This window comes from Microcaecilia unicolor, chromosome 1 (assembly GCF_901765095.1).
Source record: "Microcaecilia unicolor chromosome 1, aMicUni1.1, whole genome shotgun sequence".
NCBI classification, from domain to species: domain Eukaryota; kingdom Metazoa; phylum Chordata; class Amphibia; order Gymnophiona; family Siphonopidae; genus Microcaecilia; species Microcaecilia unicolor.
Window position 1 is genome coordinate 666,212,797 of NC_044031.1, and position 16,470 is coordinate 666,229,266.

The 16,470-nt window shown below is 42.0% G+C and overlaps 1 protein-coding gene across 1 annotated transcript in view; it reads right to left on the reverse strand.

The window, feature by feature from the left end:
* Positions 1 to 476: 476 nt before the first annotated feature.
* The window catches only part of TBC1D21 (TBC1 domain family member 21), a 115,631-nt gene continuing 99,637 nt past the window's right edge, over positions 477 to 16,470 (reverse strand). The window contains 2 exon segments of the mRNA XM_030191427.1: positions 477 to 593; positions 10,015 to 10,131. Coding sequence (XP_030047287.1) covers positions 477 to 593; positions 10,015 to 10,131 — 234 coding nt within the window.

Genomic DNA, 16,470 nt, shown 5'->3' on the forward strand with positions numbered 1-16,470 from the left:
CATTTTCAGCAAAAATTTTAAAAAGGCATTTTTTATAGGTGCGCTGAAAAATAATTCTGCGTGCGACCAAAACACGCGTCTACACTACCGCAGGCCATTTTTCAGTGCACCTTAGTAAAAGGATTCCTATATGTGCATGGATCTATCTATCTATCTATCTATCTATCTATCTATCTATCTATCTATCTATCTAGCAGTCACAGAAGGAGAATGACCACTAGTGCAACCTGGGTCCTGGCAAGATTTGGCTTGGCCTCTGTCAGTTTCTAGCATTCTCTGGGTGACTGGAGGCAGGCCAGGCCTCACAATGGATGAGGAGGCACTGGAATTTTGAGACAGGTCAATTTGTTTCAATATTTTAAAAAATTCAGAAGATTGTACTTTTTTGAGCTTTAAACGTAATAACCCATTGTGTATCCACCATCAACTAGGACCCAGTACCATTATCACCCCAAACCTGATTCTCAGCAAACAAATTAAATGAAATGGGATAGGTCTTAATTACATACTGCTTTTGCCACAATAGTAGAATAAGCACAGCAGGCTTCAACGATCAGCTTGTCTGCGTCCAAGTCTGTCATATCGCTGCAGATCTAAGGAAAAATATAGTTATATTGTAGGTAGAAAATGCAAGCTAGTCAGTGTTCCCACTACAGCTATAAAGGCGTCTGGGAATATTATAACATGCTTCACCATTCCTTTGCTTCCTCTTCATCTGTCTTATCATTTTCTCATTTGGGACCCAATTTGTTAATCTTTTCCATAGCTACAACTAGAAAAAGCCGTAGGGGTAAATATTCAGCCGGCAACGGTCAGCAGTTTTTTGTCTGCCGCTGGTCTTATACCCAGATATTCTAAGCTGGCCATGTACAGGCACCAGCATTGAATATCTGGGTTTGTAAATTCAGCTATCCCTTATCTGGTTAAGTGCAATATTCAGCACATAACTGTCTAAGGGGCCCTTTTACTAAGCTACAGTAAATTTACCAAAACAGGTAAAAAAGCCAAAAAAAGAAAGACACATTTTCTATGGAGGGTTGGCTTCTGAGGTCCATAATTTTGATACACAAGATATTTGTGAAATAAAACATGTTTTTGTTGATTTATTGTTGACTTTTATTAATTGGCTTTGAGTTCTTTTTCACTGGTGGAAATGCATTATTTTAGTGGATCAATTTGTATGGGGTTTTGGATTGTAAACATTCCCGGAAACGACTGAAGAAAGTTGAGGATGAAATGGCTGAACTCCAGAAGGTACAGTACATTTTCATGAAAGACAAGCAGATGATTGGAGAATCTGGAAAATTCCATACATTTCTTAAATTTGAAGCTTCTTAATTTTCCTAAGAACACTGTGCTGTCTCTGGGAGATTTATTTAAAAATTATATAGAGGACTTGTACAGCTTCCTAGGTATGCAATGCCCCCTTCTCTAATAGTTACTAAGGGGTCCTTTTACAAAGCCGCAGTAAAACGTGGCCTGCAGTAGTGTGGCACATGCTGGGCCACTTTTTACCGCATGTGGGAAAAAAGCCATTTTTAATGGGCTGCAAAATGGTCATGCAGAAAAATTAATACTAGCGCACGCCTATTTACGGCTTGAGCCTTACCGCCAGCCATTGACCTAGCGGTAAGGACTCACACACTATCCACATGGTAACCATGTAGCATGGGCCAACATGGCCACACTGCCAATTACCGCCGGGAACACCCCCACGGTAGAAAATATAAAAATATTTTCTACCGTGAGATTCAGCACGCACCAAACTCAGAATTACTGCTGAGTGCACTGCTACCCCGGTGGCAGTGCTGATTTGTAAAAGGAAACCTGTGACTGATTCTGCCATACAGAAAAGGGGTGCTCGCCCCTGGGTAGGGGGATCTTTCTTTGGACAGTCTGTATCTTACAGGGTGCTTGGAACAATCTGATAAGCTGTGTCACCCTTATAGTAACATTTCTTTTTCCACATGACCATGATCATAAGCGGCTCTGATCTTTGGTCATATAGAGGCAGATGCACTAAAGCTAAATGAGCCTTTAATGACTCTCCAACGAGGAAAATTTGATCCGTTGCATGCATCAAAGGGCTTTTACCGAGGAAGCCAGCAGCTAACGAAAACGGAATGGAGATGAGCAATTAGTGTGAAAACCCCATTGAAACGACATGCACTAACCTTTTCCGATTGCCTTTACGCAGGAAAAAGGCAGGAAAACTAACGAGAGGTCTGGACCACTCGTTAGGACAGCTCTGTGCCAGGAAAAATCATTAAGTGAAAAAATAAACAAACTTTGAGCCAATCCCAGCGCATTAGCAGAGCTAAAAGCGCTGTGATTGGTCCAAAGGACGTCAGAAAACACATAAATAAATAATAATAAAAAAAGGATCGGGAGGGGGCAAGGGCGCTCATCAGGAGCGTCCTGTACGGACGGCCTTGCCCCCCCGCTGCTCCCCACTTTCCGCCGCTCCCCCACCCCGAAAAAGCAAAATTCGAGCAGCCCCTGCCCCCCTCCCTTCCTCACTATTCTCTCACCTCAGCTCCGCCTCCCGACATCCTCCGTCCTGTGCCCCGCCCCCTTTTGGGGTCGTCGCCGCCATTCCCCTCCTCTATCGGGCCCCCCTCCCTCTTACCGGGCCCGTGCAGCGCCTCTCTCCTCTGTCCGAAGGCGCTGCACGGGCAAGAAGAAAGCCTGATGCCTGCCTTCGCCCAGCTTCGATGGCGCGTCTTTCTCCTGCTGGGCACGCCCCTGTCTGACGTCAGTAACCTACGTAGGTTACCAACGTCAGACAGGGGCGGGCCCAGCAGGAGAAAGACGCACCATCGAAGCTGGGCGAAGGCAGGCATCAGGCTTTCTTCTTGCCCGTGCAGCGCCTTCGGACAGAGGAGAGAGGCGCTGCACGGGCCCGGTAAGAGGGAGGGGGGCCCGATGGAGGAGGGGAATGGCGGCGACGACCCCAAAAGGGGGCGGGGCACAGGACGGAGGATGTCGGGAGGCGGAGCTGAGGTGAGAGAGTAGTGAGGAAGGGAGGGGGGCAGGGGCTGCTTGAATTTTGCTTTTTCGGGGTGGGGGGAGCGGCGGAAAGTGGGGAGCAGCGGGGGGGGGGGCAAGGCCGTCCGTACAGGACGCTCCTGATGAGCGCCCTTGCCCCCTCCCGACCCTTTTTTTTTATTTTTGTTTTGATTTGGGAGCCATGTGCTTGTGATTTGACTGTGTTTTGACTGTTTGTGGCATGCGCAGAGCAGCTAACATAACGCTTGGCTGCTCTGCGCATGATTTGGGGGCCGATTAACGATGTGTATTGTGATTCTTTGATACATTGTACGTTTCAATAGCGATCTCAGCATGTGTGACTTTTTTTTTTGGTGCATTTTTCGTTATTTTAAAATCGTTAGGGACTTTAACGATTTAGATTTTTTTACGTTTGGTTGCTGCATCTGCCTCATAGTCTGAATGTTTCCTGATTTAACTAGAGCCACACAAGAACAGAGGAAAACATTTCTTGTTATGTGGCCACAGGTGTTATCTTTGGGGATCAGATTTTAGCTACGTTTTCCTTGTAAATATGTGGTAATTATTAACTCTATTAGGTTTGTTTTCTTTGACCCAGCACAGTTAAAATGGAAGATGGAACTTCCTGTGGTGTCTCATGATGAGGGCAGCTGAGGGATTTGGGAATTTAGGGTCTCTTTTATCAAGCTGCGCTAGTGTTTCCTGCATGGCAATGCTGACGGAGCCCATTCAAAGTGAATGGGCTTTGTCGGTATTACTGCACCAGGAGCCGCTATGCAGCTTGATAAACGAGGCCCTAAGTGTGATGATTACAAATCCCTCTTCAGGAGTTTTTCTTTTCTCATTTTTTTTTCTTCATTTCTTCTTATTCCCTAGCGTCAGGGTTTTCTCCTTGATTGTCCTCCATATGATGGAACGTGTAGCATTATTTAATTTCTTTTATTAACTTTTTCGCTCATCTGTTGGGATTACTTAATGTGCTTTTCTTTATCAAGTATTGTATTTATAGATTGATTCTAGAATTGATTTTTAAAAAATGGAACTGCTGCATTCTGCAGTCTGCAACAGTTTAATCAGCTATAGTTTGAAAACCAAAATATAAAATGTTAGAATAATCTAGGTATGGTAGCACTAATCACTGCACCACCATACAAAAATCTTCTGCGTTCAAAAAAATCATTTCAAGACCACATACCATTAGTAATTTAAAAATGCAGCACATAGCACCTTCAGTACATCAGAAGGCATGGAAAGATGGGTATCCACAATAATACCAAGATAACGAATCTTAGTCCTTACCGATATCTTGTACATATGCATTTCAAAATAAAAGCGGGGCATTTAAAATTCCTCACAGCAGTTTTAATTATTGCCTTGGTCATCTGATAATTAATCTCAAGACCATAGGTTGAGAGACAGCCAGAAATACAAGATAAAATTTTCACTGATCGAAAAGCGGCAGAGTCATCATTAATATTAAAAGACAACATATAATAAAATGTCATCAGCATAAATTTTAAAAACAATCCCCTGAATTCTATATATTACACTGAGATTTACATGTAAAAATTGAGGCATATTCCATAACAATGCGCATAACTTAGCCCTGTTTACTAGCGGCTGCTGGGTGCTAATGTCGACACAGCCTATTCACTTTGAATGGGCTGTGTCGGCATTGCCGCGCGGTAGTTGCTAGTGCGGCTTAGTAAACAGGGGTGGCTAATTAGTTGACATGCTAATCAGCGGGCTCCCAATCAAAGAGCATATTACTTTCAAAATCTGCACCCTGATACACAAGATTATCTATGGCGATGCCCCGAGTTATATGGCTGATCTCATAGACCTACCAACCAGAAACACAATTAGAACATCACGAACATACCTAAATCTTCACTACCCTAGCTGCAAGGGTCTCAAGTACAAATCAATTTACGGATCCAGCTTCTCCTATATAAGCACGCAACTATGGAATGCATTAACGAAAGCCATAAAGGCAACGCAGGATCACCTCAATTTCCGGAAATCACTAAAGACCGATATGTTCAAAAAGGCATACACTACTGATCCAACTTAAGTAACTGAACTCAGCAACACAACAAAGCCATAACCTACAATGTACAATATATCACTCTTCTTCTCTTGATTCTCCAGTGTTCTGTAACATCACTCTGTATTTGTTTCATCACCGGAGGTGGCTAACACCTCACGGTACTATGCAAGCCACATTGAGCCTGCAAAGAGGTGGGAAAATGTGGGGTACAAATGCAACAAATAAATAAATTATCTGCACTAATTGACATTAATTAGCATTTACACGTATTACCTGCTAAGTGTATTCTGCAAAGTGGTGAATCTAAATTCTAATGCATGCTGCCAAAAAGGGGGAGTGGCTATGGTTGTGGAATAGGTGAGACACGGGTATTCTGGAATATTACATGCAGGGTTATAGAATATATCATTTACACCAAGTTTTACTTGACGTAAATAGTTACACCTAGAGTTAGATGCTGTCATGGCCGCTCACTGTATTCTGTATACCGCACAGATTATTCTGTAAAGTATGCTGAAATTAAGGCATACTTTATAGAATGTACTTAGGCGAGTTTCATTTCGGCACTGAAGTTTTAGGCGTGATACATAGAATCCAGTCCAATATGCATATCTCACAATAATTTACAGAATGGAGCCAAATAAATGTTAAACAAGGCTTTCAAAAGGGCAGATCCTTGTGGCACACCGTTTGTTTAATTTTGACATTTAGACACCGGGCCTATTATTCAAGAAAAGCTGAGCTTCTGAATTTAGGGACCTTTTTACAAAGCTGCAGTAAGCATTAGCGCATGCTTACTGGAGGTTAAAATGCACTACCACAGGGTGCACTCAGGTTTTAATTTTTAGTGCTGGAGGTAGGTCTGGGGGTGGGGAGAAGAGTGTCGTGCGCTAATCGGATCATACATCTACATTGCTGCGCGCTGATTAGTTTGTGAGCCCTTACCGCCTATAAAACAGGTGTCAGTAAGTGCTCACATACTGATGGGAAAATTAGCGCATGGCCATTATTGCCAAAATAGAAAAGTCAGCCATTTCCTGTCAGTGTTAAAAGTGGTCTTAGCGTGTGTGAAAGATCCACGCTGGGAATGACACAGGCCATTTTTTAGCACTGCTTAATAAAAGGGCCTCTTAGGTTATGCTCCTAAATTTTTGCCCTATTTCAGTTGAAAAGTCCTCTTAATTTGGGAGCTTAAAATACATGCTTATAAATTTAGGCCTAGATTTATGAGTTTAATTCATGAGTTTAGTGCTAAAACTCTGACCTAATTACTGCACTTAAGTAAAGGTTTTTTCACTTTTACTTGTATAGGAAATATTTCTTATATTTACTTTTACTGAAGAAATAATTTTACCAGTTTTTACTACTTTTAGTTAGTTGAGTGGTTCCCAAACCTGTCCTGGGTGCTCCCCAGCTGACAGATGTTCAGGATATTCACAATGAACATTCATGAGAGAGATTTTCATGCAGTGTAGATAGTGCATACAAATCTCTCTCATGAATATTCATTGTGGATATCCTGAAAACCTGACCGGCTGGGGAGTCCCCAGGACAGGTTTGGGAACCACTGAACTAACTAAAAGTAGTAAAAATCGGTGAAATTATTTCTTCAGTAAAATTCAATATATGAAATATTGCCTCAGGTACAAAATTAGATTGTGATCCCTCCAGGGAGAGGGAATGTCCACTGTAAATGAATGTAGCTCACCTTGAGCTACTACTGAAAAAGGTGTGAGCAAAATCCAAATAAATAAGCATTTAGTTGAGAATCAGTGCTGAAAAATCCTTTCATGACCACCGCCATTGTAATCATGTCATACTATGAGCAGCAGCTCCTCCTGCAGTGATGAGGACCCTTGTGTTCCAAGAATGTTATCTTTTAACATTTTTCACTCAAGGGGACAATGTCCGATGAGTTAGTTCTGCATGTGCCATGACAGTTATGAACTTCACTCCTAAGCCAGGGTATGTGGAATATGATCTTAATCTCTCAGTTTTACTACTAACACTCTCATCTGTGTGGTTGTGTATTTGGACTATCAGAGGGCTCTTGATAAGAGGTCAGTGTGATTCTGCAGGAGGAGGCTGGGATATAATCAAATGGAGGATTCCAGCCTCTCAAATGGCTCCTAGCCTGTGTTTTGCAAATGCCCCTAGGAGGTTCATATAGAATAATCTGGATGCCTCTTCTTCTTCCTGGAATCATTCTGGCTTGTGACCTTTGAGGACTGTTAGTAGCGAATCTTCCTTAACTGGGGTAATGAGTTGAGCTATGAGTTTGTATGGGACTTAAGGTGTGGTCTGGAGACTTCCCTTGGCTCTTGGGGGCAGAGTTTCCAGCACTCACTATAACTACCCTTGTTGGAATGAAGTCTTTATTGTTACTCAGGCATAGCTTAGTTCCTCAGCACAGTAACTTGAGAAGCAATATGATTTCCTATTGAACCAGATGGGTAGCCAGACCTCAATTTGAAGGAGGAGGCTGAGCCCAAAGTGGGGGTGCACATTTTGCCTTGCCTCCCCTCTGCTCTCTGCACTCACTGCAACCCCACATACCTGAGCTGGTGGTGGTCCCCACGCCCTGCCAGCAGAAACCTTCCTCCAGCGCTGTTTGCTGCCACATGCTGCCTGCCCTGCTTCCCCCCGTGGCGTGCATGCTCGGTTTTAATGAAATTGAGCTTACGCAAAACCTCACAAATATTCAATTCCACTAGAACTGAGTATGTGTGCGCCGCAGGGGGGAAGTAGGGCAAGTGGCATGTGGCACTGAACAATGTGGAGGAAGGTTTCTGCTGGCGGAGCTTGGGAACCCCCAGCAGCCAAACCAGCAGCCCTTGGAGGACCTCAAATCCAATTTTAGGGGGCCCAGGTCCCCCCTTCAGTAGCTATGACACTGTGTTGAACCAAATGTCTAACAGCAAATACAGAAAAACATTCACTGTAATTTCACTTGTGGATCTGGTCTTGTGTAAATATCCTCTTTTAAAAATAAATCTGACCTTTGTAGAACCAGAACAGAGAGAGTGATTTAAATTTGTCTCAGACTCAGCTTGTCAGTGAGAGAATGCTGTCTGATATTGTCCTAGCTCATGTTCTAGTGAAGTGTAAGAGGACAGTGGAAACCCATCCACAGAGAGGCCTGTCAGCCTTATTCAGTGAGTGAATCACCCCACTGATCTACTATACCTTCTGTTAAATCACAAAGGAAAAATATTTTGGGGTCGATATTCAGCCGGCAGTGTTATTCCCAGATATTCAATGCTGGGCCCTGTCCAGGCTTCTGGAGCTGGATAACTCATAGCCAGTTAAGTCAGTTATTCAGCATTTAATCGGCTGTAGATTACCGCATAAAGATAGAGCAGCCATTTATGAAGTTAACCTGGCCGGTTAAGTGATGACTATCAGCACTTAACCGGGCACGTGCCAACTCCGCCCTCAGAACGCCCCCCAAATAACCGATTTTGCAGTTAGGCACTAACTGGTTATTTTCAGTGGTGCTAACTGATTAAGTGCTGTTGAAAATGACCAGTTAGCCCTGAGCAGGCGATTTAACTGACCAGGAGCCATTTCTGGTTGATTAAATCACGTTGAATATCGACCCCTTTGTTCTGTTTATTTCATTTCATTTATGCAAAACTAACAAATGAAGAAACAAAACCAAATATGGTCACCTACCCAATCAGCAAAAATTGCTTCTCTCCTAACCCTTCCTATCTCCTCTGACCTTATCTGATACCATCTCTGAGTTTAAATGGAGCAAGAGTAATCCCCAGTGGCTTCTGCTTTGCTGCTGCTGTTTTTCAAAATGTGCTGACTCTGACTGTACGATCCATACAACAAAATAGTGTCAGCCTTTGGTCAGCCAATGCCCTCTAGAAATATGTCTTTTTTGACCCAGTACAGTCGAGGTTCTTTTTGGAGGAGAAAGGAGCTGTGTAATTTTGATTTCAGGGTGTTAGACATCATTGCATTCAGGTTGTATGTAACGAGATAGGCACCACTGCACACAGTTCCTATATATATATTATGGTTATGTATCTAATCTCCTCTGAGATTTCCCCACTTGGTTCTCTTCGTTGAGGACTGTTATTCCAGAAGCGCCAATATGATTGAGGGTATTTTTTAAAATCTTATATTTGTAATTTTCTTTTGTTTCTTATGCAATGGTTGTCTTTGTATTATTTATTAAAAACTAAGGGGTCCTTTTACAAAGGCTTGCTGAAAAATGGCTTGCGGTAGTGTAGGTGCAGGTTTTGGGTGCGTACCAATCCATTTTTTAGCGCATCTGTAAAAAAGGCCTTTTTTTTGCTGAAAATGGACGTGCAGCAAAATCAAAATTGCCATACGTCAATTTTGGGTCTGAGACCTTACCACCAGCCTTTGATTTAGCAGTAAAGAATCTGGGTGGTAATGACCTATGCACATCAAATGCCAAAACAAAAAATATTTTTCAGACGTGCATAACGGACGTGCACCAAAATTGAAATTACTGCAAGGGCCACGTGGTAATCGGGCGGTAACTCCAATTTGGCATGCATAGACGCCTAAGCGGCTTAGTAAAAGGGCCCCTCTGTTAAAAAAAAAATCCTTGAACCCAGACTTATACATGTGTAACTGTATATTCTTTATAACTTCTAGAATTGTCTTATAATGTTTTTTGCTTTAATACTATCATGTATTTCACCACCATGTAACAAATAACCCTCTGTAAAACCAAATGTATATTCTCTTCTATTTCCAGTACCCATGTTGAATTGTAAGCCACATTGAGCCTGCAAAGAGGTGGGATAATGTGGGATACAAATGCAATAAATAAATAAATAAACAAACAGGAGGTTCAGTTTTCCAAACAGAAGTCAGCTTGATCGGCACAGCTATTATTATCATAAAAGAGTTTGGAGCATATCATCTTAATATAGGCTGCTTTGCCACCCTCTGCCTATGTCATTTTGTACCTGTAATATTTCATTGGTGTCCAAGCTTTGCTGGATGATCTGTGGCTTCAATTTGTGCATTATGCAGTATGCTACCAGAACCTGGAAATTCTTGCAGGGCTCCTCAGTGAGGAACACCTAGAAAAACAATACAAACAAAACCCAAATATGACAATGAGACAAGACTAGAGCTCAACAGACAGACTAAAGGGAAGGTCTCTGGAGATGGTACTTGATTACCTGCTAATTTGCAGAACTCACCATACTGGACAGCACCACAAATATTACAGGAGCCCTTCTACAAAGCGGCGGTAAGCCCAACGCGGGCTTACTGCTTGCTAAAACGGAAGTACCACTGGTTTACCGCAGCAGCCTAGCAGTAGTTCCCACCCCCAGCGTGCACCATTTCTGGCTCTACAAAAATATTTGTATTTTTGTACCGCCGGTGTGTACCCAGCGGTAATTGGGCAGTGCTGCATGCTGCCTGGTTACTGCCGGGGTAGCGTGGGAGCTCTTACTGCCACCTCAGCAGTAAGTGCTCCCACCTGAAAAGAGCATGTGGCAAGTGCTTCACTTCATTTTTTTTTTAAACCTGCCTTTTACCTGCTGCGGTAAAAGGGGGCCTCGGCATGCATCAAAAACATGTGCCAATGCCAGAGCAGGCCCCCCTTTGCAGCAGCTTCGTAAAAGGACCCCATAGTGAGGTATCACCATTTAACCATTTCTCTGACCTCATGTGCAACTTTCTTTAAATCAATCACCTTACTTTCTAACTCTTGCTACTTTCTTACCCTTCTATTACCTATAATATTCTATTACGTATTGTGTTGACATTGTAAATAGTCAAAACCTGCTTGCTTTTGGTTTTTGGATACAGCAGAGTAAACACAGGATCAAATATTTGGATACATCTGGATACAACTGTAAAACCCCTGACGCAGCAATAGCGAAACGGGGGCTCCCTGTCGGGTTGATCAGCTGGTGGTACCGATGAGAACAGAACACTATGGCGTTTGGATTAAGAGCTAAGTGATATCTGGTGGAACACCAGGGCTGAGAAGAAGGATGTTATATGCATGATAAGGATTGTATCAGTAAGACATTTAATCAGTAAATAATTGATCTATACAGGTTTTGACACACACGACTGTTATTTGAGGAATTGTGAAAAGTTGAGATTCCATATTCATTATACAGAGAAGTAACCTTAATGGTAGTAGATGGAGCTTTTTTTCTAAGCCAAATGATGGTGTGCCGGGCCTACGCCTTATAGTCTGCAGTGTCGGGCTGGCTGGGTGGCGATACTGAGGCCTTTTTTCTCAATCATTATATGGGAGATAGGTCAGTAACAGTGTGAGTGTTAACAGCATATATGCATAGCCAGTGTGAGGCTGTGTTTAGATTTTCAATTGTAAATAGTATACCATGCCATACTTTGTATTGTTTTTGAATATTTTTACTGCTGTAATTGTCTATTGCTCATGCTTGATCTATTCTTACTGTACACTGCCTTGAGTGAATTCCCTCAAAAAGGCGGTAAATAAATCCTAATAAATAAATAAATAATAAAAACAAAACATCAGGGGTTCTCAACCCTATCTTCAGGACACACCAAGCCAGTTCTAGGCACATCCATTTACGCCAAGTAAAACTTTGTGTAAATACCGGTGCCCAAGTTAGGCGCAAACCAGGTGCATTCTATAACCGTGCACACAGATTTTTAGAATGCCCATAGTCTGTCCATGGCCGTGCCTCCTTTTTGGCAGCGTGCATTAAAATTTATGTGCACCACTTTAGAAAATACGATTAGCAAGTTGTGCGCATAAATTCTAATTAATGCCATTTATGAATTGTACAAGTCAAAGTTTTACATAATCTTTTCATAACAGCAGCCATCTTGGATCCAATTTTTAATTGCATTTTTTTAAAAATGCTTTAAACACGCTTTTTTGGATTAAGGATGTTGGTGCAGTTATGTTTTAAAAAGATATGTTTTTGCTTTTTGTTTTTTTAATAACACTTTTTCAATTGATTATAGATAATCGTTGTGTGCCTTTTTTGTGTTAACAAAGTTTACTATGACTGACAACATGTCATGTGACCCAGACAGGACTTAAAGGCAGAAAACAGTATATGCTGTGAACGAGTAGAGATCCTCTCTGTACCGAATGCTCTGGTAAGATTTTCACTTTCTTTTTGATTTGGAACATACTGTATATGGTATATTTTTTAAAATCTAACCTTAACATTTACACTCCTTTGTTTCTGTTTTCCTGGGTGTTGGTAGTACCCTACCTTAGGTTTTCCACCTTCAGGAAAGTGACAGGATTACTCCTTGAGGGTATGTTGCAACTGGCTTCCCAGACATTTTATATGCACTTGTTTGTATATCACTGTCACTAAGGGCCCTGTTTACTAAGCCGTGCTAGAGGCGCGTTAGTGCTTCTAGCGCATGCTAACCATTAGTGTGCGCTGCTTAGGTGCCCACAATATTCCTATGGGTGCCTACACAGCGCATGTTAATTTTGTGCACGCGCTACAAACCATAGCACACCTTAGTAAACAGGGCCCTAAGTGTTTATTGATTTAAGTAACTTTATTTATTTATCTATTTGATGTATATGTATATCGTTTTATGCATATTTTAATTTATGTATTTATGTTTACTAGTATTGTATTGTTTTATTTATTTATTTTTGACATTTATATCCCACATGAGTTTTTTTACCTGCGTTTTACAATAAAGGTTGTCATTGATCTCTCACCCTGTCTGCTTCTGCATCTTCCATTCTGTTGGGACTAGTGGACTGCTTGCCCATTTGTTTTCTAGGACCATATGCCACTGTTATACATTCAGGTCTGAGTTTATGAGCCTAATTTATGAACTCAGTGCTAAAAATCAGTTCTAATCTCCTTCCCCCCCCCCCCCCCCCACCCCAGTCCACATCTGTCATCAACCCTTTTAATGCTCCTAAATTTAGCAGTTTAGTGAAATTTTGAGTATACTGTAAACTTAAGCACCAGCCCTAGTACATTTTCAAAGAGGCCAGGAGAAAAGCATAACTCTTAAAATTAGGAGCATAAATAATTTGAATATTGGGCCCCAGGTCTTTATCCTTCTCTTAAATTTGATATAAGAAGCAAAGACCATTTCACAACTCTCCACGAGAGTGATGCTAAATAAGTAAAAGCTAGATGGATGGATCACAGTAGGAGGGGGAACACAAGGAGATTATCTTGTGAGGTGTGTAATACTCAAGCGGGAACACAAAGAATAAGATGATTCACTAAATATAATGGCTGGCCAGAATAAAAAAAAGCCTGATAGGCTAAAATAAGAAGCTTAAAACTGATCACATAGACAATAGGCAGCCAGTGCTGAGATAGTAAAAGTGGAGTGACACAATTATAGAAAAAGAGATGGCAATTGTCCAGTAACAAGAAAGATTATTATTGACATAATGCTGCATTGCATGTGATAATTGCTGTAGTTCAGAGGATCCTATTGCAAGAGTGTCCCATCTAATTTGCAGCAAAAACTAATGCATTTTTGCACTCCTGGGTACTTGTATGCTACCCGCTGAATGCACTTTTTGTAGTTGCATCCTTGCCTTGCTGTCTCATGCTACCAACCACAGCATATAGGTATACAACTTTCTTATGTCCTCAGCGTGCTCATGCTTAATGTAATCAGCATCTGGAATCAGTGGCTTCAGCTGGTAAATTAGCACCGTCTTCTTCTGGAGTGCCAGCGTGCTTGGAAGCACACAGCCCACAGTAGCCAGCTGTCTCATTGTTTAGACCTTCTAATTTTGTCCTTATTCTTTCCCTCTTGAGCCCCAGCCCTGTTCGCTAAAAGTTTCCAGAACAATTAATGCTTATTAATTTGCCCAATTATCACAATTTTCCAGTCTGGAGCCAGCTGGCTAGGTAATGTTCCCAAACAAGTCACAAATATGGTACAACAGCAGCAGTTTTTAGCATTTCCCAAGGCTGCAGGGAAGTTAAAGGAGTTTATAATTTTTTTTAAAGACAGCAACAACAAAAAAAACAACTGAAGAAAACATGTTGGGAAAATAAAATGCCATCTCCCAGCAGCAATACAAGGAAACAATATTTTAGATAATTTGAATAATTTGGTTGGTAGTTTAAAACAAACATCTTCACTCTTCCTCAGTTTTATTATGACTGGTATTTGCAGTGCTTTCTAGAAAGAACAGTACTGCTAGTAGGATATAGGGCAACCATTAAATTACCTCACACATCCAGATTAATTCCACCCCTTTCCCTCCACAGCCAACTGCAAAGCTCAGTCACAGTATGGTTCTCACCCCCTTTCCATCCTCAGAAGCATAAGAACAATCGTGATTTTATGCCAAGCCATGTCAGGTTGCCGACCTGGAGCCTATTAAAACTTTATTTCCTTTTTTCTGATTGCAGATGGAGGAGAAGGTGGAATCATCCATGGACTCAACATGGTATCTTTTTATGTTTAAAAAATAAATTACTTCTGCATAGGAAAACACTGCTCTTATCTGCTCAAATCTACTCTGCTGTAGAAATGAAATGGGAAGAGCAATGGGGAGAATGGAAGGATGAGAAAGAAGAGAGATAGAGGAACCACTGGTGCTATTCTCTCCTCTCCCTCCTTTATACTTGTTTTTTTTTTTTTTTTTTTTACAAATTCAGAAAACTTGATTAGCTTGACAAAATTTGCACGTGTTTCCAAAGAAATACATGTGGGAAATAATTTCATATCATGGCACTTATGAAATGTCAAACAAGAGGGGACAGCATGTAGACCATTTATTTATTTAGATTTTGCTCACACTTTTTTCAGTAATAGCTCAAGGTGAATTACATTCAGGTACACTGAATATTTCTCTGTTCCAGGAGGGTTCACAATCTAAGTCTGTACCTGAGGCAATGGAGGGTTAAGTGACTTGCCCAAGATCACAAGAGCATGGCACATGTGAATGTCTGACTGAGAGGAGAAAGTGGGTCTGTTCATGACTTTATTTCCATAGTTTATTTCTTTAAAACAGTGGTTCTCAACCTTTTTACAGTCAGGGCACACCTGAGGGACAATGCTTGCATATGTAACACACTGATGGGCCAATGATCAAAAGTAAACGCTAGGGCTAAAGGCCATCAGCGCCGTTCTAGTGCACACCCTTACCAATGCGGAATGATCAACGAGCGCGCCAGGCACTTGCTCAAGTAACTTGTAAATGTAGTCGATCTCATGTAAATAAGGCCATTTCGTATTCCTCCTCGATGATCAAAAAATAGTGCCGCAATGATCAGAGGTGTTGAATGACATTAGACAAAAAAAAAAACAACGCTGCAAAATAACGCCGAGTCAGGGCTGGCGTTACTGTCAAACACGTCCCATCAGGAAAACAAAGTTATATGTATGTAAATTATCCCCCCCTGTTTCTCCTTCCCACGTGAGCTGAAAGTAGATGCTGGAAGGACAAATTCGGAAGACAGTTTATTGTCCGCTTCTTTTTGCAGGCATGCTCTGAAGAGTTTTTCTGCAGTTTCGAGGGCTTTTGTTAACATTTTTTTACTCACTTGCCCTGAACCCTTTATCCCCACCTCTTTAATTCCCTTACCTCTTAGTTGTTCGGCTTGCCTGTCCTATTTAGATTGTGAGCTCTTTGAGCAGGCACTTTCTTTTCATGTATGGTGTACAGTGCTGTGTATGCCTTGTAGTGCTATAGAAGTGATAAGTAGCAGTAGTAGTAGTTGTGTGATGAAGGTCTCCTTTTAGTGCTTGATTGCTATCGCACGCAGGTAGGAGGAGAGAATAGAGACCCAGCGAGGGGGAGAGATGAACCCCAGGACTTGAGACCCCTACCTTGGCAGCGTGTATACCAACTGCGTGTATACCACACAAGGTGTCACTGGAGGGGATGCGAGATATGGAGGTCGTGGACATGTACCGTTTGAATAGGGAGACTATTTTGGACCTTTTTGAAAATATAAACTGCGATCTTGACTCCTGCACCGTGTGATCACATGTTGTCCCTGGAATGGTTAAACTACTGTGTACACTGCAGTTCCTGGCTACGGGTTCTTTCCAGCACATGGTTGGAGCTCGCTGTAGTGTGGAGAAATCCACATTTTCAAAGCATCTAAAGGCAGTTTTGCATGCCATAACTAGATGTTACAGGGACTATATCCACTTCCGCGGTGCTAGGCAGAACTGATGGAGTTGAAGGTGCAATTCTTTGGTATAGGTGGATTTCCCAATGTTCTCGGCGAAACATGACCAACCCCCCCCCCCCCCCCCCAATGTTCTGGGTGCCATTGATCGCACCCATGTCCCATTGATCCCACCATCAGAATCTGAAGCGGCCTACCGCAACAGGAAGCCGGGCTACTCCATCAATGTACAGGTTGTGTGCAACGCCAAGCTGAGGATCCTGGACACTGTTGTGAGGTACCCAGGCAGCTGCCATGATTCCTACA